The sequence below is a fragment of the Mchenga conophoros genome, linkage group LG3 (genome assembly GCF_057382185.1).
Source record: "Mchenga conophoros isolate Kocher_MC1m ecotype Shallow Benthic linkage group LG3, M_conophoros_male_GT1.1, whole genome shotgun sequence".
Classification (NCBI taxonomy): domain Eukaryota; kingdom Metazoa; phylum Chordata; class Actinopteri; order Cichliformes; family Cichlidae; genus Mchenga; species Mchenga conophoros.
In genome coordinates, this window is record NC_140528.1 from 33,187,640 (window position 1) to 33,215,581 (window position 27,942).

The 27,942-nt window shown below is 44.3% G+C and overlaps 2 protein-coding genes across 2 annotated transcripts; both read left to right on the forward strand.

The window, feature by feature from the left end:
• The first annotated feature begins 1,842 nt into the window (after window positions 1–1,842).
• LOC146578250 (uncharacterized) lies at window positions 1,843–27,646 on the forward strand. The gene is made up of 7 exons (XM_085268604.1): window positions 1,843–1,873; window positions 24,284–24,325; window positions 24,405–24,671; window positions 24,752–24,991; window positions 25,081–25,302; window positions 25,465–25,590; window positions 27,609–27,646. Exons 1-7 carry the CDS (start codon window positions 1,843–1,845, stop codon window positions 27,644–27,646), a joined length of 966 nt encoding a protein of 321 aa, XP_085124730.1.
• Window positions 16,414–18,245, forward strand: LOC146578251 (E3 ubiquitin-protein ligase TRIM21-like). The gene has a single exon (XM_085268538.1). The coding sequence runs from the start codon at window positions 16,414–16,416 to the stop codon at window positions 18,106–18,108; it is 1,695 nt and encodes a 564-aa protein (XP_085124664.1). The 3' UTR covers window positions 18,109–18,245.
• Window positions 27,647–27,942: the final 296 nt, after the last annotated feature.

Below are 27,942 nucleotides of genomic sequence, written 5' to 3' on the forward strand. Positions count from 1 at the left end.
CGCTTCATGTATACGAAAGCAACGGTGAAATATACTCACTCAAATGAGCAATCCTATTTATCCATATTGTATATTCTGTATCTATATGTGTATATATGGTGTATTTATGCTTATATCCTTACTCTCATTCCCCTTAATGTATCTGTAACATGCAACTTCTTTCGGTGCTTTGCTACTGGAAACTGAATTTCCTGGAGGAACCCACCCGAGGGATTAATAAAGTTTCATCTAATCTAATCTAATCTAATCTACTTGGGTTTTCTTCCTGTAGCCCTCATGTTTACTCAAGGTTTAGTTCTGTCTTCATGCTGATTTTCTTGTTCAGTCGTGTCTCATGTTGCAGTTTGTCAATCCTGTCCCTGTGCTCTGTGTTCCCTCTGTTCAGTATCAAGTCTGTGCCTCATGTGTTTCCTGTTTTATTTTGATAGTCCCTGTCCTGTGTGCAGTGTGCTTGGTTTTGCTTCCCTTCTGTCATTAGGCCTGATTTGTCCCAGATGTGTTACCACCTATTCCCCATCTTCTCGTAGTCCTGCTTGTGTATTTAAGCCCTGTGTTTCTCTGTTAGTTGTTGTGTTGTACCCTCACTGTTGATAGGTTTGTAGCTTGAATCTATCCGCTGGAACGTTGAAGACAATATAATTACACTGCAAAGCAAGACACAAGTAGGCAAGCTTCTTCATGTTTCTCGTGCACGGGAGGCACCGTTCCTTCGCTTGACCCCAGTTGCTCTCGTCTGTTCTCCCGTACCACTGTTCTTTTATTGAGGTTACATGAATATGCATAAGTTCATTAACATATGACGTCTACATACACACAAAGAGTACCTTGCCTGTGTGTGTGTGTGTGTGTGTGTGTGTGTGTGTGTGTGGACTGCTGATCAAAGGTTCAAACATCCTTGGTCAGGAAGAGGGTAGCCTCCCTCTCACCATAGATGGTTCATCCTAGATAACACGGTGAGGAAGTCCTGCAGTTCATCTAAACAAAGAGCACTTAGACTAGAACAGACGCAACTACGTTAATCCTACCATAAAACAATAAGACACGGTATGACCTCTCATGCTCCCAAAGTGCTGTCTAATACACACAAAGTTTGCAGACTATCAAGGATCAAAACCTCTACCAATCTACAACTAATTACAAAACTCTAAGCATATATAAGTAAATATTTCTAAGCATAAATGACAATCAACAATAGAAATCTAACAACTGTACTGTGTTTTGTTTTCTATGTGCTTCTGGTAATGTTCTGGTTTGCTCTTTCCTGGTTTGATTTTCTAGTTTCCCGGGTTTCTAGTTTGGGCTTAAGTTTTGAGTTTCTAGTTTTGTTTTCTTCTATTTCTATTTGAATGTTCTCCAGCAATAAAGCTGCCACTTTAGTTAATCATTCTGTCTCTGAGTCCTGCGTTTGGGTCCTACATCCTGCCTGCCACCTCAACACCTTTAATTTTACAGCTTCTTAGTTATTATAAAGTGCTGCAACTCATAATGTTTTCTAAGATAGTAAAACCAGATTTAAACCGACTACTTCTACAAAGATGGAGCTAAAGTGATGATATACATTTATAGTTTGGACTTGGACACATACAGTCTGTTTTTCCTTATAACTACATGTGAGTTCAATTAACATTTTGTAGGAAAAGGGAATTTGTTTTTTAAAAGGATTATAGATTCGGAGCTGAATTACCCAACGGAACATCTCATTCACTGACGTTTGCTGGAGAAGCTGCTCTGCCTCTTTGTGATGCAGCAGCGTGACATACTGAAGACTGTTAACGGGGAAGTGCTGAAGCTGAAGGCGTCTCTCTGCTGCTCAGACTGACGTTCAGTCGTCATCCAGACAACATGAAGACTGCACCGGTCTCTCTGCTCCTCGGTGAGTCAAACACTAAAATCATCGATTTATTTATCACAGCTCCAACAAGCAATATGGCAGGAAAACAACCTTTCAGCAGTTACAAGCTCGCAGCTACTGACTTTAAAGTTCATGTAAAAATTCTGAAAAGTTTCGTCAAGGCAGGAGGAACAGTTCATTCTCCTTCTTATGTCTTTCTGGTTTCATTTGATTGGTGGCTGTGAAGTTGGGCAGGAACCAAGAAGTGATGTTAATGTTGAATAATGGAGCTCACACTTTTAACTGAAATGTATGAAGAGTGATAGAAAATGGTTTCAAACATGCATGATGAAAGTTTTTCGGTTTAAATCGATCTCATCATCACTGCAAACCTCTCAGAGGTTCAGACTCTCAGCAGTTTAACCTGGAGTCCTGCAGGAAAGTCACCATATAGTCTGGACTAAGTCAGCGATTAAACTTTCTGCCCAGCTAAGTGTCAGTAACATGAAGACCAAAAGAACAAAAGAGACTTGACCTCTTTTCATCAAACATCTCTTCAGTCAGGAAACCACAGCCTCTGACTGCATGAAGCACAGGGTCCTCTGACTGCGTCCCCTCTTTTATCTAGTCTTCACTTCCTCTATTCACAGCCAATTTTCCATTAAGAGGACTGAGTGTATTCAAACAACCACAGACGGTTTTGACTGTTAAAGTTCCCATTCCCATTGACATGATGACCTTTAAACAGCAGCAGTGTGGGAGTGAAACAGGCCGCAAATCTGAAAATGAAAACTGTGCTTTTGAAGGGTGGCTTCTTAGTCCCACACTTTCTTCTCTGCACATGAATGAAAGCTCATCCATGCAGTTCCTTCTCCATTGTTTACAATGCTGTGCACTGTGATGTTTACCGTTGATTGCCATCTGATCAAAAAATGTATAGAAAACAGGAAAAGACAGGCTAACCTGCGTTGCTGTCTCGGTGGTATTTTAGAACTTCCTGTTCCTGTTCCAGTGCACGGTGGTGTTTGTGTAGTTTAATCTGCGTGGCTCCCAGATCTGGCAAAAATACAGACCTTCCATAATTAAGTAGAAGTACAAATACTAGTGTTCAAAAATACTCCAGTAAAAGATGAAGTACTGATTCAACTTATTAACTCAAGTAAAAGTAAAAAAAAGTACAGACTAGGAAATGTACTCAAAGTAAGAACGTACAAAGTAGTAGCAGTAAAACCCTGGCTGATTGTGACCCACACCCATTACCACACCTTGGCTCATGTGATTAGGTAGAGGATCATCAGGGGGTCCATTGTCCCTCTCAGTGGGAAACTCCCACAGAGCTTAAATGTGGGTCTCTTCACCGTTTGATCCTAGAACTGAAGAAGCTTCTCAGATGAGAGGTGAAACGTCTTCAAGCAACTTAAAGAAGTCCAGACGCTTTTCTTTCCAAGCTCCTTAGATTGTGGCAGATACTTCAGGAGATTAAAAAGTTTCCTGAGAGAAAAAAAACAACAACAAAAAAAAACTGTGCAGCCTCAGTCTTTCTTTAAATGACCTCTGACCTTCAGTGACCTCTGACCTCCTGTTGCAGGTGTGTGTGTGCTGCTGCTGTCTGCACTGGCTGTTTGTGCAGGTGAGTAGATGAAGTGCACCATGGTCCAGGACAAACACTGAGTGTAAACACTGATAGAAACTGTCCGTCTGTCCTCCAGTCTCTCTGAGCGTCAGTCCAAACCTTCAGCAGTTCTTCACAGCAGCCTCAGTGTCTCTGACATGTGACGGTCAGCTGGGCTCTGATGGATGGACAGTGAAGAGGGACACAGGAAGTGGGACTGAGTCATGTGGAGCAGGTGGGTGGGGCTTCGGGAGGTTAAATGGTTCATCCTGTTTGCTTGATAAGCAAAGCGAGCCAATCAGTGGAGTTTACTGGTGTGAAGGTGAAGCTGGAGAGAAGAGTGAAGAAGTCAACATCACTGTATCAGGTAATGAAGTCGTTCATTTCATCAGACTAACAGCAGACTGTTATACCACCTCTACATCACTCTGTGGGTCTTTTCCTCAGATAAAGAAGTGATCTTGGAGATCCCTGCACTTCCTGTGAGGACAGGAAGTGATGTCACGCTACACTGTAAAAAGAAAATTGGTGGCACAGCCGCAGCTTATTTCTACTTTAATGGACGTCCTGTTGGACCTAAATCAGAGAAAAACATCACCATTAACGTGCAGCAGTCTGATGAAGGTCTGTATTGGTGTGCTACTGATGAGTTTGGATCATCTCCTCAGAGCTTTCTGAGGGTCAGAGGTCAGAACACTGACATCACTTCCTGTTTAAAGCAAACCTGCTGAGCTTATAATAAATTTAATGACCCAGTTTTATCATCTCTCCTGCAGATGTCTATGACACCACCACCATTTCACCAAGTGCCACCAAACCACCACCAACAACAACTACCAATCTCAATTCCCCTCCTTCTACATCGTCCTCCTCCATCATCTCACCTGTAGCTGCTCTGGGTTCTCTGGGTCTTCTAGATCTTATTCTGGTTGCAGCTTTGCTGTTTTGGAACAAAAAAATAGGTATAAAGTGTGTCAAACCCCCCAGAGCTCATTAGATTAAACATTTTACATGGAAAAATAAATTTTCCTTAATAATTATGTAATTATATACTATAATTCAATTATAAACTGTCCCCATTCACATTGTTTAGCAGAGAACTTATCTTACATGAAAAATATAGATATATATTACACACAGAGAAAGACGTCCAGGTTAGGGATAGTCTCAAACTCACAGATACAGGTTCAGGTCCGCCGTCATAAATAGTGCTCCAAATCAGCTGGGATCGGCTGCAGGTGTGACGGTGAGCACAGGTGCGTGGGCCAGGGGCGGGAGCCCGTAATGAGCACCGCCCCAGCAGAGGAGAGAGAGTGCAAAGGAAACAAAACACACAAAACATGTTGCCAAACACAGAGTGAGCCAGCGAGGCACGAGGACCACGACACAAAGCACGTGCAAACTCCAAAACACATTTCTAGCTTTAACTGAACTTCCAAACAGAGCAGATCACTTAAATTACACAATTGAAAGCATGAAAGCATGTGTGTATTGTTTGTGTATTTATAGTCAAATAATTGAAAAAATATGTTCATTTACCTGTTACTACCACACACCAAAGAGTCAAAGAGTCGGCTCTGAGCGACACATCACTAGCAAAATCAAAGATGGCGCTGGAGTGACGGCAGCCTTTCCAAGTAGCTCTGCAACACCGCACCTTTTTTGTTAACTTTAACTTTTTTAGACTAGGCTTTTCAAACTTTTTTTCACCTTCCTCTACTTATACCTCTTAGATATAGCGATACAAGATGGATAATGCACTTTTCAAAACTTCTGGAACCAGCTCCTTCATCTATTCGAGAGCGGAGCTGCTGGCACTAAAAACAAAGGGACAGACCGGCATGCGGCACAACATCCCGGCCGAGCTAAAGAGGAGCTACAGAGGCTGCAAAGCTGGAGCGAGGAGAGCGGATCACCGGAGGCGATTCAAACCATCAATCCCGACAGTGATCATGGGCAACGTGAACTCGTTACAGAATAAGATTGACGAACTGTGCGCTCTGAACAACCACAGACTATACCGTGAGTGCAGCTTGTTTATCTTCACGGAGACGTGGCTAACCGAGCTAACGCCGCAGGCTAACGTAGACCTATGCGGTTTCACATCCGTGAGAGCCGATAGGGACACGCAGCCCAGCGGAAAAAGCAGAGGTGGGGGACTCATTGTCTACGTTAACAACAGATACTGTAACCCTGGACACGTCTCCGTTAAAGTTTCGGTATGCCGTCCGGACCTGGAGCTGCTAGCTGTTAGCTTGCGGCCATATTATCTACCTCGGGAGTTCAGTCATGTGATCTGTGTGTGTGTTTACATCCCTCCGAGGGCCGACGCAACAGCTGCCTGTGAGAAAATACACACAGTCACAGCAAGACTTCAGACACAAAACCCCGAGGCTTTCATTATTATATCTGGAGACTTTAACCATGCCACACTGGACTCTACTCTGGCTGCTTTTCACCAGTTTGTGAATTGTCCCACAAGGAGCAACAGGACAATTGACCTACTGTATGCTAATGTGAGAGATGCATACAGAGCCACCCCCCTCCCCCCACTAGGGAAGTCAGACCACAACCTGGTTTACCTACAGCCACAATACACACCCCTCGTCCAAAGGCAGCCGGTCACAACGCGCTCCATCCGGAGATGGACCCCAGAAAAGGAGGATGCTCTGAGGGACTGTTATGACACCACAGACTGGGATGTGCTCCTGAGCCCACATGGTGAGGACATAGAGGGGGCGACACACTGTCTTACAGACTACCTCAACTTTTGTGTGGACACGGTCGCCCCTGCTAAGACGGTACGGTGTTATCCTAATAACAAACCGTGGGTAACACAGGAAGTCAAAGCTGTCCTCAACATGAAGAAGAAGGCTTTCAGGAGCAAAGTGAAGGAGGAGATGAAAGCAGCACAGCGGGAGGTGAAACGCTGCCTGAGGGAAGCAAAGGACACCTACAGGAGGAAGGTGGAGCAGAAGTTGGAGAGGAACAATATGAGGGAGGTCTGGAATGGTGTGAAAACCATCACAGGCCACAACACCAAGAAAAGCACAGTGGGGGGGACTGTGGAGAAGGCAAACGAACTCAACAACTTCTTCAACAGGTTTGACCAGCCCACAACCCCCCCACCCTCACCCTCACCTTCACTACAGAGTCCTCTCCCCACTCTCCTACCTCCCTCGCTTCCCCCCCTTCCTGACACCATGACACCCCCCTCCTCCAATCCCTCTCTCAGCAGCAAGACATCTCCCCCCCTTCCCTCCTCCCAAACATCTCCCAGTGTCACAGTGGATCAGGTCAGGAGACAACTGAGGAAGCTTCGCCCCAGAAAGGCAGCAGGCCCAGACAAGGTGTGTCCTAGGATGCTAAAGGCATGTGCTGCTGAACTTGGGGAGCCGCTACAACGAGTCTTCAATCTCAGTCTGCGACTGGGGAGAGTGCCCGCCCTATGGAAGACATCCTGCATCGTCCCGGTCCCCAAAAGGAACCGGCCCAATGAGCTGAATGACTTCCGACCGGTGGCACTGACGTCACATCTTATGAAGACTCTAGAGCGGCTCTTCCTCAACCTCCTCCGACCACAGGTACAACATGCCCAGGACCCACTACAGTTTGCATACAAGGCGGGTGTCGGAGTGGAGGATGCCATCCTGTACCTCCTACACAGAGCCCACTCACACCTGGATGGGGGAAAAGGCACGGTCAGGATCCTGTTTCTTGACTTTTCCAGTGCCTTTAATACCATCCGGCCCTGTATGCTTCAGGAAAAACTGAACAGGATGCAGGTGGACCCCTGCCTGGTGGCTTGGATCTCCGACTACCTCACCGACAGACCACAGTACATCAGGCTGAAGGACATCACGTCTGACACAGTGGTCAGCAGCACAGGAGCACCACAGGGAACTGTGCTGTCCCCTCTTCTCTTCACCCTGTACACCTCTGACTTCTGCTACAACTCTGAATTATGCCATATTCAGAAGTTTGCAGATGACACGGCCATCATGGGGTGTATCTGGGATGATCAGGAAGAGGAGTACAGAAGTCTGGTGAGGAACTTTGTCGCATGGAGTCACACAAACCACCTGCAACTCAACACCTCAAAGACTAAGGAACTGGTTGTGGACTTCGGGAGGTCTAGAGCAGGTCCACTGCCGGTTCAGATAGACGGGGAGGAGGTGGAGGTGGTCAACAAGTACAAGTACCTCGGGCTGTGGATGGACAATAAACTGGACTGGTCATGCAACACAGAGCACCTGTATAAAAAAGCCCAAAGCCGACTGTACTTCCTCAGGAGGCTGAGGTCTTTTAACATCTGCAGGAAGCTCCTGAGGATGTTTTACCAGTCGGTGGTTGCTGGAGTACTTTTCTATGCTGTGGTGTGCTGGGGGAGCAGCACAGCAAAGAAGGACTCATCCAGGCTGGAGAAACTGATCAGGAGGGCTGGCTCTGTGGTCGGCATGAAGCTGGACACTCTGGTGACAGTGGCAGAGAAAAGGACACTAAAAAAGCTGCTGGACATTATGAACAATGCTGGGCATCCTCTGCACACGGCCATTAACAACCAGAAGAGTCTGTTCAGTGACAGGTTGCTTCTCCCCAAGACAAGAACTAACAGACTTAAAAACTCCTTTGTCCCACACGCCATCAGACTGTTTAACTCCTCTCTGGAGGGGAGAGGGAGGGGAAACAGGAGGACAAAGGAGGGGGGAACAACTAAGCTGTAGTGCCTCTTCACCTCACTGTGCAATACCTTGTGCAATACTTTTGTAAATAGTCAACAGTGCAATAGACTCAATACTTGAAATGTGCAATTCATTTGTATTTTTATTTTTTATTCCTATTTATTCTATTTATCCCCTTCGTATATTTTATTTATATTGTCTCTGTATTTATATATGTGTGTGTGTGTGTGTGTGAATATATATATATATATATATATATATATATATATATATATATATATATATATATATATATATATATATATATATATATATATATATATAATATTCTGTAACTCTGTAACTTCTGTCGGTGCTGTGCTTTTTTGGAAATCGAATTTCCCAGAGGAACCCACCCGAAGCCTGGGGATGCTAGTGTTAATAAAGTTCTATCTAATCTAATCTAACTAGCTGGGATAACCACATTTACTCAGGGCCTTCTTGATGTGATGTTCCTCCTGGCCGCTGTGTCTGTGGGGATGGTGTTCGCTCTGTGTTGTAGCGTCCTGATGACTCCCAGTTTGTGCTCCATGCTGGCAGACGTCTTCGGTTTAGAATCTTTTATTATTTGTCTCGTGTTTAAATCCTCGTCTTTCTCATTCCTGCAGAAAGGACGCTGTCATCAAGTCTGAGTCAAGTCACCTATCAGGATATGAACTTCAGACAATCAGCCAATAAAATTACAGATACACACTCACATGTTGTTTTCTCCAGTCCGAGGACACTGCAGGTACACATTCAGCTGTTATCCAACAAGTTATTGCTTCACAAAATATGATTATGACCCTTTGTCCACTGTGGGTCCTTGTGATAATTTCTTTGCTCCTCTATTCTTCTTGTCTTTCCATCTCCTGGATTCTCTTTTAACCATCTACTCATTCTCGTTCTCTTGTGCATCAGGGCTGAGTTATTGATGGAGTTTCCCAGATCAAATTTAAAGGAGGATGGGAAGAAGAGGATTTTCTCTCTGCCAGTCCCGTCAGCTCCCTGCTAAGATTTAGAGCTTGTCCTGTTTTTCAGTATGAAGGCCCTGCTCATCTGTTTTTCTTGCCATGGCTTAAAAAGTGTACATTCTGCATCCAAATGTCCAGCTGCCTTCAACTTTGATGTTTGTCTTGGCCAAAAATAAGCCTTCAGTTTATTACTTTGTTTAAATAAAAATCTCTTGCTGATAAACTGAACCCTGGCTGTGGCGTCAGAGTAGCGCTATATAAGTGCTACATAAGAACCAGTCCTTCTACCATTTACTAAAAGCAGGCTTTTGCCAGGGCTGCAAAGGGATTTGTAAAGAATGAATTTTTAGTGTACTATGCTTCAGGCAGTTGTTGCATGGAAGTGGATGTTACTGAAAGTCCAGCACAGACCTGTAGTGACAGCCAGTGACTGGCATTTTGAAATGATAATAATAGCATAATGATTTAAAATTCCAGGTTCCTAATGAAGGTCTTGCAGATAAACAGTAACACATTCTATAATTTATTATTAATAAATAATAAACAGGTGGAGCCGGTAGCTCAGCATGTTTGATTTGGCAGTTTTGCACTAGATGAGCTTCCTGAGGCAACTCAAACGGGATCTGTGTTTCCAGGTGGAACTGAACAACAACCTCTCCATTGGAGCCAATAATAAAAACATGAATAACAATAAGCTTTATTTGGGGCTCTGATCTGAGGATGTAACATCATTTGTAATGTGGGTCTCAACAAGCTCAAGGAACGCTTTAAAAGTAGCCATTAATATGGTAAAATCACAGGTAGCCAGATTTCCTGATGTTGTATCTCCAATAACAGGTCACGGCATTTCGCTCTCGAGGCAGCCAGTGCCCTCCCTGCAGTCCCAAAAGGTTGATTCGGTTCATCTTGACGCACACCTGTGTGCACTTGTATTCAAAAGGTTTTTCCGTGTAAAGATCTGATAGTGGGTGTGGGGAGCCATATATTCAGCCCCCCCCCCAGGACCACCGGATGGGCAGATGCTCCACCATCCTTGAAAGAGCTGAAGAGATGCCTATATGGGATGTCACCCAGTAGCCACAGTGCAGAAGTCAGAGAGGGCCGGCAGCCAGCTGCACCAGAGTGGCCCGAGGTTTGAGGGCCCTCCACCCCCCAAAGTAGCCTGACAGAGTCACGGATGCCAGGCCCTGCCAAGCAGCCGCCGGGAGTGAGCCAGTATGTGAGACCTGACTTGACACATAGACATAGACAAACATGCACACACAGACACAAACATACACCACCCCACCATACCACACACCACTCGACAGCTCACCTCAGCATGGCTGTCCTCGGTCAGCAGTGAGCTTTATTAACTTGCACAAGAGTTAAGGGCCCCACACCCCAGACTGCGGTCTGGGGTGTGGGGCCTCCCTGCTGCTGCGGAGTCGGGGCGGTCTGCCTCTCCCCACCGCAGGGAAAAGGGTAACACCACCTGGGTCTGGGTGCAGTTCCCCCCTCCAGGGGCAAGGGTACCTAGACCCGGTTGGTAGAGTACGCTTGGGGAGTGTGATCGTGTGTACAGCGTCTCTTTATGTCTGTCTCCACGTTGGTTGAGTGTGGTGTAAGTGCATATGAGAGCATGAGGGTGGGAATGGATGTTTGTGTCTGTGTGTGCCTGTATGTCTGTGTCTATATGTCAGGTTGGGTATCAGACGCCACCTCTCTGGGGACATCTCAGGCCTCCAAACCTTGGAGGGCCTATCTCCACCCACCACCACTTCCCCTGCCGGTGGCGGACTCCCTCAGGTGTCGGTGCGTTGGTGGTTCTTTGTGTCTGGGGGTGGGCGTCCGGGTACACATCGGCTCACTCCTTGGCGGCCGCTTATTGGGGCTCGCTCGGGCCATTTCGGAGGTGGGGTGCCCCCGGCCTCTCGGCCTGGGGCTCGGTCACTCAGGCACAGCTGGCTGCCGGCGGAGCTCACGGGCAGGTCACTGCAACTCCCCCTGGCTTCTGCTCCGCGGCTGCTGAATGAGCCCTCATCTGGGACTCTCCTCAGCTCTTACTAGAACAGTGGCGCGGCTGCCCCTCTGTGGGTCTTCCTTGGTCTCTTGTGCTCTGGGGGCCTCTGGATGTCTGGAGTTTTGATCTCCTCCATACCTGCTTCATACCATAGAGGACAGGGCTGTGGCTCCCCACACTCCCTAGCAGATCATTACATGGAGAAACCTTTGGAATGCAAGCATGCTGATCCACACAGGTATGCACACATGGGTATTCACAGACGCGGACTAAAGCTTTCTTGGCTGCTGCCTCAAAGCACATTGTGCGCTGTCGATCTTGTGTGCTGCACAATATCGTTTATTATTTAGTAATTATTGATATCTATTGCTAGCTAGTTTATTGTGATGGTGCTTTTTTTTTTAGAAAAAAAAGAAAGAAGAAGAAAGGAAGAAAAAAAAAGAAAAAGAAAAAAAAAAAAAACTTGCACGAAGTTTTACACCCTGTTTGAGAGTAAATAAAAGTGGACATTTCTCAGCTCCAGCATTGACAGCTGAGGTAAACGGTGGACCGACAGCTTATCCACAAAATGGGAAAAACTCCGGTCCAGAATCCGGTCCAGTCCTCGTGGCAGTAAAAACTGTAATCATGCATACATGCTTTTGTCACACCTGACCATTTCGTACAATATAATTGAAGTTTTGGATTTAAAAATTTAGCAGACGTGAACGAGCAACATTCCTGATGAGGCTGGTCAACGCTGTTCAACTAGAAGCCTACGTGGATGATATCCCAGCCTACACATCCCCCTGAACTGAATTGCCTCAGTGAAATACTTGCTCACTCACACCAAACTTCATTAAATGTGAATGTGTTACTTTGCTGGTTCCCAGTTGCAGCTTAAGTGCATCCAATATTAGATTTCCCAGCTTTTCAAACACACCATGAGCTGTGCCATTTTCTGGGCACAGCAGGTTAATACCATATAAAGATTTCCTGATGTTGTATCTCCAATAACAGGTCACGACATTTCGCTCTCGAGGCAGCCAGTGCCCTCCCTGCAGTCCCAAAAGGTTGATTCGGTTCATCTTGACACACCCCTGTGTGCACTTATATTCAAAAGGTTTTTCCGTGTAACGATCTGATAGTGGGTGTGGGGAGTCATAGCGGGCATGGACAAGATTCAGTATGAGGTACCGAGGTATTCGGGTGAGACCACTTGCTTCCTGAGATCCTTTGGCATCAGGGCTGTCCGGCCTTCAATTGTCCTGTCTGGCACTGTAGCAATCAGAATTATGTCTGAAGGCCAAGACAAATGCCCAACAGATTTACTTTCCCAAGTGGGCCTTTTGCAATACTGGTCCACTTGATTGTCATAGTTTATTTGATCTTTATTAGTTATTTTTATAAGTTATTGTAATCAGGCCGGACTGGACTCGGGGACGGGAAAGAAAAACAAGAAGAAAAGTTCAGAAGAAAGTTAACAGAAGGAGAGGGAAAGAAAAAGGAGAAGAGAGAGAGAGAGAAAACACGATGAAAATCTGCTTCATCACCTTTTTTTTTCTCTTTTTCCTTTCCCTGGATCACCTGTTGAGAAAGAAAAAAGAAAACAAGCAGAGGAAGACTAGAGCAATCGCATAAACAACATCACGATGATCTATGTGACTATAACAGTAAATACTAAATATTAAACATTATTGTAAGATCAACAGAACACAGTGTGCTTTGAGGTAGGAGCCAAAAAGGGTGTAGTTTGTGTGTGTGATCACCCGTGTGTACACCTGTGAGCATGGACGCGCTTGTATTTAAAAGGTTCCTTCATGTAATGATCTGCTAGAGGGTGTGGGGGGGCCACAGCCCCGTCCTTCAGGGCATGAAGCAGGTATGGAGGAGATCAAGACTCCAGACATCCAGAGGCCCCCAGAACACAAGAGACCAAGGAAGACCCACAGAGGGGCAGCCGCGCCACTGTCCCAGAAAGAGCTGAGGAGAGTCCCAGATGAGGGCTCACTCAGCAGCAGCGGAGCAGAAGCTAGGGGGAGTTGCAGTGACGCGCCCGTGAGCTCCGCCGGCAGCCAGCTGTGCCTGAGTGACCGAGCCCCAGGCCCAGAGGTCGGTTGCACCCCACCTCCGAAGTGGCCCGAGCGAGCCCCAGGCTCCAGGCCCCGATAAGCAGCCACCAAGGAGTGAGCCGGCGTGTACCTGGACGCCCATCCCCGGACACAAAGAACCACCAACGCACTGATGTCTCAGGGAGTCCGCCACCGGATATGAACTTTTTTTAAGACAGTGAATCTTGAAACCAGAGAAAAAATAGAGATTTTTAACTTGTTCCATTGGCAGATTTTTTTCACTTATTTCAAGCTAAAAATATTTATTAGAATTCAAATTTAGACAGAAACAAAGTGAATAATATTATTTTATTATCACGTTGATGCAGCACATGGTTCAGTTAGCTTTGTATAAACACGTGTTAGAAATGTTCTTCAATCAGCTCTTTTTACTCTCATTTCACAGCTAGTACTTTTTACTTTTACTTGAGTAAAGAAGTTGAATTAGTACTTGCTGTATTTTTAACAGTAGTACTTCTACTTCAGTACAGACTGTATGTACCTCCCACCCGCTGCACACAGTCACTGAGTACAGACCGGCTGATTCCTGTAAAGGGAGAGGCAAGAAGAGGCGGAGCAACACCTGAAAAACAAGAAGCTCAACGTCATTTTGCAGAAGTGAAAGTGTGAGAGAGCAGCAGCAGAGCTGCAGTCGAGTCCTGTTTGTCTCTAAAAGAAGATTCACTGGAGTCCATCAGGTTCCTCTCAGCAACAGTGGTGAGTGCAGCTGATCACACTTCCTGCTTCTACACAAATCTTCACTCTGTTCACTTCATCAGGGTCTAGAGCGCCACCTCATTCCTCCATGGTGCCACTTAGGCTACATCCACACTCGCCCGGATAGATTTGAAAACAGCGCTCCGCGTCCACACTAGTGTTTTCAGTCGTTTTCACAGAGTTGTGCGTCCACATTAAGACGGCTGAAAACGCTTACGTTCCAGTCCTGCGCATGCGTGAAACGCAAGACGATTCGACCGGTCTCATTTCTGTCTGCCGCTTATTCACTTTCCGGCTGTTTGAAACGTCGCGGCAAAAGGTGGAGGAAAAGCACCGAGTTTTAAAATGGACTAACAGTGAGGTGGAGTTGTTGCTGCGAGTAACACAAAAGTACAAAGTTGCAAAAGCGAGAGAGAAATAAAGAATTTGAAGAAAAGCTCTGTGGAGCATGTGCAGACTGATATTCATCTTTAATAGGACTGTCAAAACTGCTGCTGTATGATGCTCTCCACTATCTTTGTTTAATTGGTCACATGCCTGCATCACATGACTAACATGCATCATCGTTTTAGAAAGTCTCTGTTTTCACTGTTCACTGTGACACAAACGCACCGTCTCCAAATTATTTACTTTCCGGCTGTTTGAATCGTCGCAGCAGAGGTGAGCAGCCTGATAGGAGTGGATGTAGCTGTGGGTAATGAGAAAAGATGAAAAGAACGATTGATAACTTTTTCGTTAAGGCCGGTGCTCTGACACGGAGCCATCAACCTCTCAGTGTCTAACACTGGTCTGCAGACGGCATCAGATAATGAGCCACATTAGATGGACTCTGAGCCCACTGACAGTAAAAGGGTGAAGTGTAGACATTTGGAAGAGAGCGGCCTGACCAGTTTCTCTGACTATGATACTGTAAAGCTGACAACATGATGCATTTACTGTGGTGAGTGTGCAAAGACCATGGCAGGTGTTGTGCCAAGGTAGGGATCCCCAACAGGATCTGTTTCCCTGCGTCAGGAACATCGGCTGGGCAGGGAAAGCGGACCCAACGCACTCCGCCTCCATCACGACCAACTAGACGTGGAAGGAGTGATGTTTTAGTGACAACATGAAAGATGAGTGTGACCGTTCAGTTTGTGGGTTACAACAGAAAATTATACATTTATTGTTCTCGTGTGTTATCGGACGGGATCATTTTAACAAACCGAGGACATTTTCCTGATAATTATCTGTATCCTCCTGTAACTTTACTGTTTAAAGAGCTAAAACCTCCAACATTTCAGGATCAATAAGTCCTTATAAGACGTGTTTGTGAGCTAAAAATCAAGAATGTGGGATACTGTTTGTCTGTGTCAGCCAAACAACTTCACATCTTTGTAACGACTGTTAAAAAGATGTTCATCCTGTTGATCCTGTTCATCTGGACGCTGCACTGTACAGCAGACACGACGTTGTTCAGTTTGTGTTTCAGATGAACCAGTTTGTGTCTGAGTGTGTTGCTGGGTCTCCACCAGTTACTCTGACAACTGAAGGTTCAAGATTTTTATTTTGACATTTGCACACAGGACCAACAGTCCATGCACAGTGGAATACTTGTGCAGAGCTTTCCAAGTCAAATCACACTTTAACAATATAAAGACAGAAAAAGCAGAAGGATAGAAATGAAGTCCGGAGTAGGGTAGTCGTACTATTTTCTATATACAAAGAAAAAGAAGAAAATGTACAGAGAGTGTGTAGTTCTCTACCTCTTATCGCACTCACAGTATTGCACATTTGTTCCACAGATCTGTTTCACAAGTCTGTTGTGAGTGTATTGCCCGATGGTCAGTGAACCGATGATACATTCAAAGTGAGGTTAAGTAGTGCTGTGTTATTTTAAGTGTTCAGTGTGTTTTTGTTTGCCGTCAGTCTGACAGTTGTGGGGAAGAAGATGTTGAAGAATCGTGTTCTGTGTGTGATGCTGCTGTCCGCTCTGTTGTGTCTGAGATTGTATGTGCAGCTTTGTATGTGCAGGTCCATGGATGCAAGTGTTGTTCCCATAATCCTCTCTGCAGACTTTCTGACTCTGCAGAGCCTTCCTCTCTGTCTGTGTAGTGTTTCCATACCAGACAGTGATGCCTGCGATGAGGATGCTGTCTATCAGTCCTCTGCAGGCCTGGGTGAGAGGGTGGTGGTTCATGCCAGCTTTCCTGAGCAGCCGAATGAAATAAAGCCTTTGCTGGGCTTTTTTCACAGTTGCTGTAGTGTTGAGAGTCCAGCTCAGGTCTGATGTAACCTGCAGTCCCAGGAATCTGTGGCTGTTTGCCCTCTCCACCTCCGTCCCTTTGACGATAAGAGGTTGCAGGGGAGGGAGTTCTTCCAAAAGTGCAGTATTCATTCCTTCCTCCAAGCTTCTCAGACTACTGACGCTTGTTTCTCTCTTTGTAAAAATGAAATTTAAAGTGAATTTTGAATCAAATGTTTCTCTTCTTTCTCCCTCAGAGTGCAGACATGTCTGCTGCCAGCAATCTGCGATCTGAAGATCAGTTTCTGTGCTCCATCTGTCTGGATGTGTTCACTGATCCAGTCTCTACACCATGTGGACACAACTTCTGCAAAACCTGCATCAGTCAGCACTGGGACATGAATGTCATCTGTCAGTGTCCCATGTGTAAAGAGACTTTCTACACTCGACCTCAGCTGAAGATCAACACTTTGTTCTCTGAGATGGTTGCTCAGTTCAGACGTGAAGCTCAGCAGAAAGCCAGCAGCAGCAGCTCAGAGCAACAAGCTGCCAAACCAGGAGAAGTTCCCTGTGACGTCTGCACTGGAACCAGACTGAAGGCCCTGAAGTCCTGCCTGGTGTGTCAGACCTCCTACTGTCAGACTCACCTGGAGCCTCATCTGACACTGAAAGGCCTGAAAAGACATCAGCTGGTTGATGCTGTGGAGAACCTGGAAGGCAGGATGTGCACGAAGCACGATAAACTCCTGGAGCTGTTCTGTAAGACCGACCAGACATGTGTCTGCACGCTCTGCTCTGTTTTAGACCACAAGAACCACGAGTTTGTTCCTCTGAGAGAAGAATATGAAGGAAAGAAGGCAGAGCTGGAGAAGACAGAGGCTGAGATTCAGCAGATGATCCAGAAGAGACGACTGAAGATTCAGGAGATCACAGAGTCAGTGAAGATGAGTAAAGATGCTGCAGACAGACAGAAAGCAGAAGGTGTTCAGGTCCTCACGGCTCTGATGGAGTCTGTTGAGAGACGCCTGAAGGAGCTCATGAAGGAGATCGAAGACAAACAGGAAGCTACAGAGAAACAGGCTGAAGGTCTCATCAAAGATCTGGAACAGGAAATCTCTGAGCTGATGGAGAGAAGCTCTGAGGTGGAGCAGCTCTCACGCTCTGAAGACCACCTCCACCTCCTCCAAAGCTTCTCCTCCCTGAAAGCTGCTCCACCCAGCAAGGACTGGACAGAGGTCAGAGTTCATCCACCATCATATGAGGGGAATGTGGGGAGAGCTGTGGCTCAGCTGGAGGAGACAGTCTGGAAACCCATGAAGAAGAAGCTGTTTGAGGCTGAGCTGCAGAGGGTGCAGCAGCATGAGGTGGATGTGACTCTGGATCCTGATACAGCTCATCCTAATCTCATCCTGTCTGATGATGGAAAACAAGTGTATGATAGTGATGTGGAGAAGAATCTTCCAGACAACCCAGAGAGATTTTCTTACTGTGTTAATGTTTTAGGAGAGCAGAGTTTCTCTTCAGGCAGATTTTACTTTGAGGTTCAGGTTAAAGGAAAGACTAAATGGATTTTAGGAGTGGCCACAGAGTCGATCAACAGGAAGGGAAACATCACACTGAGACCTCAGGATGGTTTCTGGACTTTAGGGCTGAGAAATGGAAATGAGTACAAAGCTCTTGCTGGTCCTTCAGTCCCCCTCTGTCTCCATCCTGGTCCTGAGAAGGTGGGGGTGTTTGTGGATTATGAGGAGGGTCTGGTCTCCTTTTATGATGTAGGTGCTGCAGCTCTGATCTACTCCTTTACTGGCTGCTCCTTCACTCACAAACTCCACCCATTCTTCAGTCCCAGTCTGAATTATGGAGGTAAAAACTCTGCACCTCTGATCATCTGTCCTGTCAATAACATTAATCGATCCCGTTCATTGGAAGAATTGCTTGATTTCTATTCTGATTCTGATTGAAGGGAACAAATGAACATATTGAGTGTAAATCCTCTACAGTCTCCATGTTTCTATAGAATCTGATCATCAGGACTCTGATTCACACTTTGATTCTCATGGAGTTTGATTTGAACAGAAGAAAAGTTGAATCAGGAAATGTTCCCACTGATGGAGACTCGAGCTGAAGAGCAAATATCAGAGAACAAATGTCCAAAAGCTTCATTTCCAATAAAGTTTGTTCAATGCTTTGAGTGAATCCAGACTCATGTGTGGCTGTTATACGGAGCATCAGAGTCCAGCTGAGTTATGTTGGATACAAACTGCTTATTTTGGCTCTGTGAGGAGTTTTGTTCACTGAAAACTGATGAGACGGATAATATTCAAAGAACTCTGTAGAGATTCATGCATCCATGTTCTCCACCTGCAGGTGTGGAGGAGAAAGGTGGAGCACAGACTGCTGCATCCTTCCAGTCACATCATTTTGATGATTATATTTGCATGTTGTGATGATTTGGGTTAAAGACAAACAGAGTTGAACGGCTGCAGTCACAGCATGAAGACGATGCTGAAGCTGAGCTGTCAGTGAACATGTTTCACTGTGATTTGATTTGAAGAATAGAAAGTGTGTGTGGCTGCTGACAGCTGCAGTCTCTGCTAGTCTGCATAACACACACACAACTTTCCCCCTGAGGCAACGATGCAGCAACAACACAACAGCTGCAGACACACACACACACTGTTAAAGAACACTTTACTGTTTAAGGCAGAATTCCTCAGTAACAATGATTTGAGTCTACTGTGTCTACTGTGGTTTCCAACATACAATCTACTGAAACATGTTTTTCTTTCTGCCGTACAAACTATTTGATCACAACATCTTTGCTTTTTTCCTCCAATCGTTTATTCTGATTATTTTATTTAGTTTAACTAAGAAAAGCTTAAAATTTAACTCTTAACCTGATTTAAACGTTTAATTTCTCATTAACTCAGACTTTTAATTTATTTCCTTGTTTAATGTATTATTTCTAACCTGTTTAATCTGACCTTTGACCCTTTAATTTTAATTTAACAGTACTCTTGTTTTGACCTTTGACCTCTTTATTCCTTATAACCAAATAAACCCTTTTATCTGATATTTTCACCTTATTGATTGATTATATATATCTATTATATTTTCTCACCTTATTTTGACCTTTGACCTATGTCCTTGTTAGCCTTGATCTTCCTTCATCAAACGTGAAATTTCTTTCACCTTTGAACTTAAAGCTTAAATCAAACCTTTGTTAAAAAGCTTCTTACCAACTTGTAATTCCAACTCTCTGCATTAAACACGTATCTTATCATATAAACACTGGATCACTGAGAGAACTTTAGGCAGAACCAAATGAAGCAGCTGACCTCGTCAAACTCACAGCGACAGTAACTGACAGTGAATTATTTTAATCTTCTTCATTGTATTTGTTAGAAACATTTATTTTCCTTTAATTGGACTTTGGTTAAGTTAAATCCGATGTATTAACCGACCTTTGAGGTGAAGTGCAGCTGCGAAGAACGCTACGGCAGGCAATGAGGTGCGTTTAATGTCGCTCTGTTAATTTGAGCGTCCATAAATTGAATGTCTTATTTTTTCTTACTTTATTATTGCTCATTTATTGGAGAATTTGGCCATTTAATTAAGATAGATTTTATGTTGTTGGTGGTAAAGATCTGGATGGATGCTTTATTCTGTGTTTCTATTTTTCAGTTTTACTTTTCAAGACTTGGTGAATTGCCTTTTTCTACTTTTTGTTTAGTTTTGTTAAAATTAGCAGCAGTGAGAAGTGTTGTTGTCGGTCTTGAATATATTTGATGTAGCCCATACTGTTAAGGTAAGTGTCATGTTTTTAGTTGTTAGTCTGATGAAGAATCTTTTATTTTTCTCCAAAAGTTGATTGTGTTTATCTGGACATAGTGTTTTTCAGGTCCAGCTGAATGCAGGTTTCCCCAGTCTTATACGTGTCAGGAGCATCAGCACAGCTGAAATGCATTTTTCCTAAGCACCGCGTCTCTGTGGCTTTTAAACCCCAAAACACGCTAAAACAACAATGGGTCCACCCCAAGGATGGGGTCCCCCGGTGTAGTAACCTCGTTTCTTCGAACATCGACGTTCATTGAGGAAACCACAGCTGCTAGTTGCACTCACCACACGTTTTTCTAATCTGCCTATTATGTAGCCTTCACTTCCTTTAATAAGAGCAAATTTTCCACTATAAACACAGAGTCTAACAAAAGACTGGAGACTGTTTTGGTCATTTCCCTCAGAGTTTGTATGTTTTGTTGTTTTTCTGGTGATGAGCTTCAAACAGCAGCAGATTGAGACTCAAATAGAACCTAATAAAATCAGTGAAGCTGTTCATTGCTCATGTCATCCATCAGGGAGTTACTTTAATATCATTACATTGTTTGCTTTTAGTAAATGTGGAAATTGAATATGAATTCATTTTATGTTTTTCTTTTCTTTTTTATTTCTTAATACCTAACTGCTGCACCTGTACTGCCCGTATCTCTGCAGATATACTGTATAGCCACTCAAAACTGATGTTCAGATAGAGGGTGGGAGCCGCCTGTTTTCTCTCTCCACTATAATCCCTGACAATTTTATTAGTTTGGGCGACCTTTACATGTAGGTTGTTGGGATCACAGCAGAGTTAGAACAGAGGGGACATGGTGTTTGTTAAATGTCCGAATGGCCCAGGTGGAAGAAGCTGTTAGTGAATCTGGAGATGTGGGACCTGAGGTACCAACATACAACACTGTAAAAAATGACAGATGCCACCAAAGAGTCACAGAAGGTCTTCAAAGCGCTCCCTGGACTCCAAATGACCTCAGCCGCCTCAGCAACTGCGTTTTCTAAGGACAGCGCTAGCAAACGCTCTCCGCTTGCGAGTGAAAAAGAAAAAACACCCCTTCCCTTCCTTATTCATGTTGAAGTGTACCATGTCCACCAATCAAAAAATGATATGGCAACATGAGGCGTTTGGTTGTTTAGGAAGAGGGAGAAGTTTTAGGAGTGACACCAATGAGAGAGAGCGAAAGAAAGAGAGAGAGCGAGTTTTCACATGTGAGAGATTAGTGACGTTTAGTGTGTTTGGAGGCTGTAGTTAGTGTGTTATGCAGTTATTGGGTTTTTGTGAGTTATACTAGTGAATGTCACAGGTGCTCCTGCTGTCAGACCTTGTGGTGTTCTCCTCTGTTTTATAGTGGACAGGACCTATTTTTTGGGAGTTGCATGAATACTTTGTGTGCCTTCTTATTTGATGCAACACACCTGATTGTTCTGTAAATAGTTTGAAATGATTGTGCAAAAAATCTGAGGCCTTTGCTGCATTTTGGGGTAAATAGCAACATTTTACTTTGTTGTTTGCATCATTTTTAAAAATGTATAATTTCTATTTGCATTTCAAGTTATGAAAGGTATTGATTAAACATGTTTATGTTTTAACTGTTTTCCACTCAGAGTATACAAAAGGTTGAAGATACTATTACATACGGAGAGAACTCCACACCGGGTGTAGGCTTGCATGACTAAGAAACTATTTGAGGCAATTTTGTGGCGTTTGAGGTTGGACTCGGCTGCACATGTGTGCTTAAGCCGATCGATGGCTGCAGCCTCTGTGGGAACTGAAATCAGCCCGTCATCGATGCAGAAGTGTCTCTCGACAAAGTGTCTTGTGTCTGCTCCAAAGTTCGTCTCGCCTTCCCAAGTGGCTCGTCATAGGTAATAGATGGTTACTACTGGTGACGGGCTATTACCAAAAATATGCACCCGGGCGTGGTCTTCCTGCACTTTGTCACATGAGTAGAAGTAATCAACAACTTTTTATTCATTTTTATTCTTATGAGCACGAGAGAGAGAGGGGGGGGGGGGGCAGGTACACAGTCACTAAAGATAAATAGCACAGCATTTAGTTGAATAGACGTTAAAAGAGAAGGTGTTTCAACAGCTGTTGTCTGCACCCTTGACACAGGAGAACAGAAGACTTCACCACCAGGACCTCCCCACCAACTGGGTGTCACCAACTTTCTCACAACACCTAACTGTAGTGATGGCCAAATGAAGCTTTCCGAAGCACTGAAGCTTGTATTGAAAAACAGTTCATTACTCGAAGCTTTTCAACACAGTCCTCTCCGGTGACATCTGGTGGTGAAAATTTTAAAGAGCAGCTTGAATCTGCAAAATAAAACGGACTGCTCAATCATCACTGCTCACTCAAGAGTGGAGTTCTCTCTGATATTGGGCCACCGTTCCGTTGCTTTGAACATGTAATTGGTTTTGTTTTCTCGATTGGGGGGCTGAAAAAAATGTAATGCGTATCTGCGTAATACATTTTGATCAATAAACTTTCCCTATTTAAACATGCACTATGGTGTGGCCTTTCTTTGCTCATAACTCCTTGATGTTGGTAAATACAATAAGTGAGCAATATATATAATATACATATGAGAATGCACAGCACATTATGGAGTATGCCCCTGCTGTGAAGTCCTGCCTCCATCTACTTGTCATTTAATCACTGGACAGCTGGACAGGTTCATACAAAATATTAGATGAGGCCAATTGTCCTATACATATTTTTGACCTAGGGGTGGGATTGATTGTGAACTGGAAAGGGAAAATGCTTAGGAAGCTGAGTACGGCTGCATCGTCACTGATTTGTAGAATCATTTTGATTCGATACAGGATCCGATTCAATTTGATTGGAATCTGGAAAGTTTTGCCTCAGTCAGAAATATTACAATTCTGATCATTTAACAGTATATATCCATAATTTCGTATCTATTAAAAGAAAGCTGACACATGTGAGACTTAATTAGAGATGTAAACAGAGAGTTATGAAACCTGCAGCTGCAGAAGCCAGCGGGAAAAAAAGAGAGGCAAACACAGCGCGGACCCGACGACACATCAAAATCTGACTCTGACGCGTCGGGTCCGCGCTCTGTGTTCACGTTTGTATGCAGAATCCGTAAACCTGCTCCCAGTTACTGTTTTAGCTGCATGGTGTTTGACGACATGTTGTGAGGTTTAACCTGAGATGCTGGCGTTTCAGGCATAATAACGTTAATTTACAAATCGACACGGGATTTTAATGAATCAATATCACTTTATTCAATTTAGCATGGATTGTAATCAGAAAGGCGATAATCAAAACCCACCCCTAATCAAGAACTTGCAAAGTAAAAACATGCTCTATGTCAGGTAGCCCTTTTGTTATTTACATTTAAAAAGAGGATTAGTGTTACTGTGCGCTGGCTGAGTCTGTTTCTTTTCTTAGAAATAGTTTCTCCTGCCCTGGAGAAAATCCACTTGCATGGAACAGAAGAGGCTGTGGAGTGCAGGAACTACACTGCAAGCTGGTAGATATGCAGGTATTCCTGGGTCCTGCAGACTATCACCTAAAAACAATAAACAAAATGATTTTCTAAACTGTAGCAATGTAATGTACGTATAGTGTCAAATACATTTTTGTAGTCTTCATCAGCTTTAATGCACATGGAAGTGTTCCTAAAGTCATATGCTGTAATGATATTTACATTATGAAAACATGATTTTGGACATTTCAAGTTTTTCACTTCGGCAGATAAAATGAATTGAGCAAAATCAACTCAAAATATTCCCACACGCCAGAACGTCCTCTCTTCCTCGCTGGCTCCATATCTGTCAGTGGAACGATCACCTCGTCGCTATCTGTCACCATCAACACACTCCACGAATCCCGTGGATGATTCACTTCCTTATATCCGTTTGAATCAGGTACCGAAGCAGTTACGTGCGTAATGAAGCTTCGGACGTCACTGGTCACGTGACTTTTGCCAAACGAAGCAAGCCTCGACACAGTGCTTCTGAACCAGTGTGTTGTTTTTTTCGACACACGCTCCGGAGCGTCAGCTTCAAGCGGGCCATCACTACCTAACTGTGACCTACACAGATAACCAGTGTGCAGCTTTGAAATATAACATCCAGAGTCTATGTGACAAATGGCTAAACAAGTGCCATCACAGCAGGGTGAAGGGTGAACATGGTAACATAGAAGATGCTCTCCCAGGCCTATTACTGCCTTCTGGTCATAATTTCCACTCTCTTTCAGTGACCTCTGACCTTTAATATCCTATGACCTTCATTGACCTCTGACCTTCAGTGACCTCTGACCTGTTGCAGGTGTGTGTGTGCTGCTGCTGTCTGCACTGACTGTTTGTGCAGGTGAGTAGATGAAGTGCACCATGGTCCAGGACAAACACTGAGTGTAAACACTGATAGAAACTGTCCGTCTGTCCTCCAGTCTCTCTGAGCGTCAGTCCAAACCTTCAGCAGTTCTTCACAGCAGCCTCAGTGTCTCTGACATGTGAAGGTCAGCTGGGCTCTGATGGATGGACGGTGAAGAGGGACACAGGAAGTGGGACTGAGTCATGTGGAGCAGGTGGGCGGGGCTTCGGGAGGTTCAATGGTTCATCCTGTTTGTTTGATCAGTTCGAGCCAATCAGTGGAGTTTACTGGTGTAAAGGTGAAGCTGGAGAGAAGAGTGAAGAAGTCAACATCACTGTATCAGGTAATGAAGTCATTCATTTCATCAGACTAACAGCAGACTGTTATACCACCTCTACATCACTCTGTGGGTCTTTTCTTCAGATAAACATGTGATCCTGGAGATCCCTGCACTTCCTGTGAGGACAGGAAGTGATGTCACTCTACGCTGTAAGAAGAAAACTGGTGGCACAGCTGCAGCTTATTTCTACTTTAATGGACGTCCTGTTGGACCTAAATCAGAGAAAAACATCACCATTAACGTGCAGCAGTCTGATGATGGTCTCTACTGGTGTTCTACTGATGAGTTTGGATCATCTCCTCAGAGCTTTCTGAGGGTCAGAGGTCAGAACACTGACATCACTTCCTGTTTAAAGCCAATCTGCTGAGCTGATGATAAACTGACTGAACCAGCTTCCTCATCTCTCCTGCAGGTCCTTCAACCACAGCCTTGTTTACAACAACAAAAGAAGCAACAACAACCATAACGTCACTCACAAACACTCATATCTCCTCTTCTTCTACCCTTCTTTCTCCTCCCCCTTCTCCCTCTCCCCCCTCCTCCCTCATATTCCCAATTGTAGCTGCTATAGGTTCCCTGGTGCTATTGGTTCTGGTTCTGTTTGTACTTCATCTTCTGTGGAAGAAACGCACAGGTATGGCATCTGTCTCAAATTTTCATCCAAAGTCATCATGTTGGACACATCAAGACAGCCTCCATCAGCGTTTCTATTTTTAGAACACTTAGAAAGTAGATTCAGACTAAAACTCCACAGACACAAATACTAGTATTCTTTCAGATCACTTCATCTTTGCAGGGAGATACCAGTCAGCTCCAGTAAATGATGTCACCTATGCTGAGGTCACCAGTAGAGCCTGGACCAATAAGACTCCAGCCAGCGAACCTGAAGTACTTTACTCCAGTCTGAGGACAAACACTGCAGGTACACATTCACCTGTGTTCTAGCGAGGGACATCAATGAGAGATAAACCCAAAAGTAGTTTTCATTGGGCTTGTAAAATGTGGTCAATGAAACAATGAGAATCTTCTTCTCACATTTATCAAACTAGTGTTTTGAAAGTGGGATTGACAGCAGGTGCAGTTCACTCTTCAGGTTCCTGTTTCCTCAGTAAAACCTGTCACTGGTTTCATAATTAAAGCTGTACTGTGGTTTCGTTGGTCAGTTCAGTGTTTATAACATGAGGCAGTCAGCAGAGAGAGACGTGGCACTGAGACAGGAAATCCTGCAGCTTAAACAGATATGATCGGTGTTTGATGGGAGTCAATTCAGGTTTGTGTGTATGACACAGTGTAACAGGAGCTGTCGGCCTGAACTGAAGATTGAAAATAATTTGAGCGGATTTGGTTTGTTTTTAATCCAGATGTATCTTTTCAAAAATAAATCGGAGAAGCACACGTTGGACAGTTTAATAAAAATACTCTACAAACCAGCAAACCAGCAAAATTAGGAAAATAACAACCAGTACAAGGTGAGAATGTACTGCTCGCGTTCTGACTCTAATCTGAGGAGCAAAAACACATTTTAAGACATTATTTAAAGACAGGCAGCGAGTGGGCTGAACTAACAAGGGCAGGGTGATGCTTCCACAGTTTAGGCTACAGCTGAAAAAGCCCAGTCAGCTCTCACTTTGAGTCACGTTTTTGGGACTAGCAGGAGAAGCTAGTTCAGTGACCACATTATTTCTTTTATTGCCATGTAAATCTGAGGGTTATACACAGTAGTAGCAGTAATCAGATGTAAAAGCACATAAATAGTGAAGTCACCTGAGTCAGTAGTTCATATTTCCCGGAGTCGAGCGTTCATTCACCCACATCAAAACAGGTGCTGCTGGTGTGGTTAACTGCTGAGAGAAGCTCTCTGTGACGGAGCTTCTTTGTTGAGATCAGTGGGAAATGATCAAAGGTAAAACACATAAACCATGAAGTGTTTTATGTGTTTAAGATCAGTCTAGCAGCTATTTGAATGTTGTGGACTCTGTAGAGATAAACAGTGTCTGAGAGTAGAGAGAGTGCATGTCAGCAGATACCGGTGCTGAGATACAGGACTGAACAAAGGAAGATGTAAAGTTACCACACAGCAAAAGATGTTCTTAACTTTGTTTCTTGTCTTCATCTCTTTGTGTGACTAGTGTTTAAAGTGAAACAAAATGAGTTCTTTTTCAGAGAGAGATTCATGAAGCCCCTCACAACGTCTTCATAAGAATTAAGATTTCTCTGCAGGATTATTATTAAATGAAAACAATATATATTTGAATTCAGTTCAGCAGGCAAACAGGGTTGATGGGAAATCCAAGTTCAGTGAGTTGTAAATAAAACCCGGATATTCAGTCACTCATTGGCATGTTCTTGTCTTGATGATGTCATCCCAAAAACACACATGACCAATGCTGACATCATCACTCAGACCCCTGAGAACACAGGTAGGGAGGCTGCACCTATATGACTCATGTCCCAGTGTTATTACATGCTGAACTATCGGGGCGACTGTGGTTCAGTGGATTGGGAAGCTCCTCTATAAGTGGAAGGTCGCCGGTTTGATCCCTCCTGCTCTCTCTCTGTCCTGGTGGTTGTGTCCTATGGCAAGACACTTCCCCTACCGCCTACTGGTGATGGCCAGAGGGGCCGCTGGTGCGATATGGCAGCCTTGCTTCTGTCAGTCTGCCCCCGGGCAGCTGTGGCTACAACTGTAGCTGCCTCCACCAGTGTGTGAGAGTGACTGTGGAACTGTACTTTGGGTGCCTAGAAAAGTGTTATATAAATGCAATCCATCATTAACTTTTTTCTCTTTAAGCTTCAGTTTAAAAATTAGGTTTAAAGTTTCGTATATTTGTTACATACATATACATTTTAATTAGGTTTTAAAGTTGGTAGGACAATAAATGCCTCACCCTTCTCGTGACCTGCACCATGACTGCACACTCAACTGTCCCATTTTTACAGAAGCTAAAGGAACCACAGACACCACAGAAGAAGTGTAAACAGGAAGCTGAGGACAGACCTGCAGACTTCCTGTGGACAGTCTCACTCTGTCAGTCACCATGGGAACATTTACAGGCAGTCATCAGCTTCCTCCTTTCTTCATTCACTCCCATTCATTCACACAGTGATGTCATTGTGGGAGCAAGTTCCTCCTGAGGAACCAGGATTGACGGGGAACTAAAGAAATCAACCTGCTGCTGGTTTGAGTCTGTGCAGCTTGAACTCTGACAAAGGTCTACTGCGAGGTGAAGAGTCGTCACTTTCAGGAGCTGCTTCCATCATTTCAAACTGATCA

What these genes read in the sequence shown, in the direction of transcription:
- LOC146578250 (XM_085268604.1), top strand. Translation starts at nt 1,843, where the DNA reads ATGAAGACTGCACCGGTCTCTCTGCTCCTCG. An exon ending in TGCACTGACTGTTTGTGCAG is followed by an intron (nt 24,326 to 24,404) that starts GTGAGTAGATGA and finishes TCTGTCCTCCAG; the next exon opens with TCTCTCTGAGCGTCAGTCCA. An exon ending in TCTGTGGAAGAAACGCACAG is followed by an intron (nt 25,303 to 25,464) that starts GTATGGCATCTG and finishes TCATCTTTGCAG; the next exon opens with GGAGATACCAGTCAGCTCCA.
- LOC146578251 (XM_085268538.1), top strand. Translation starts at nt 16,414, where the DNA reads ATGTCTGCTGCCAGCAATCTGCGATCTGAAGATCAGTTTCTGTGCTCC.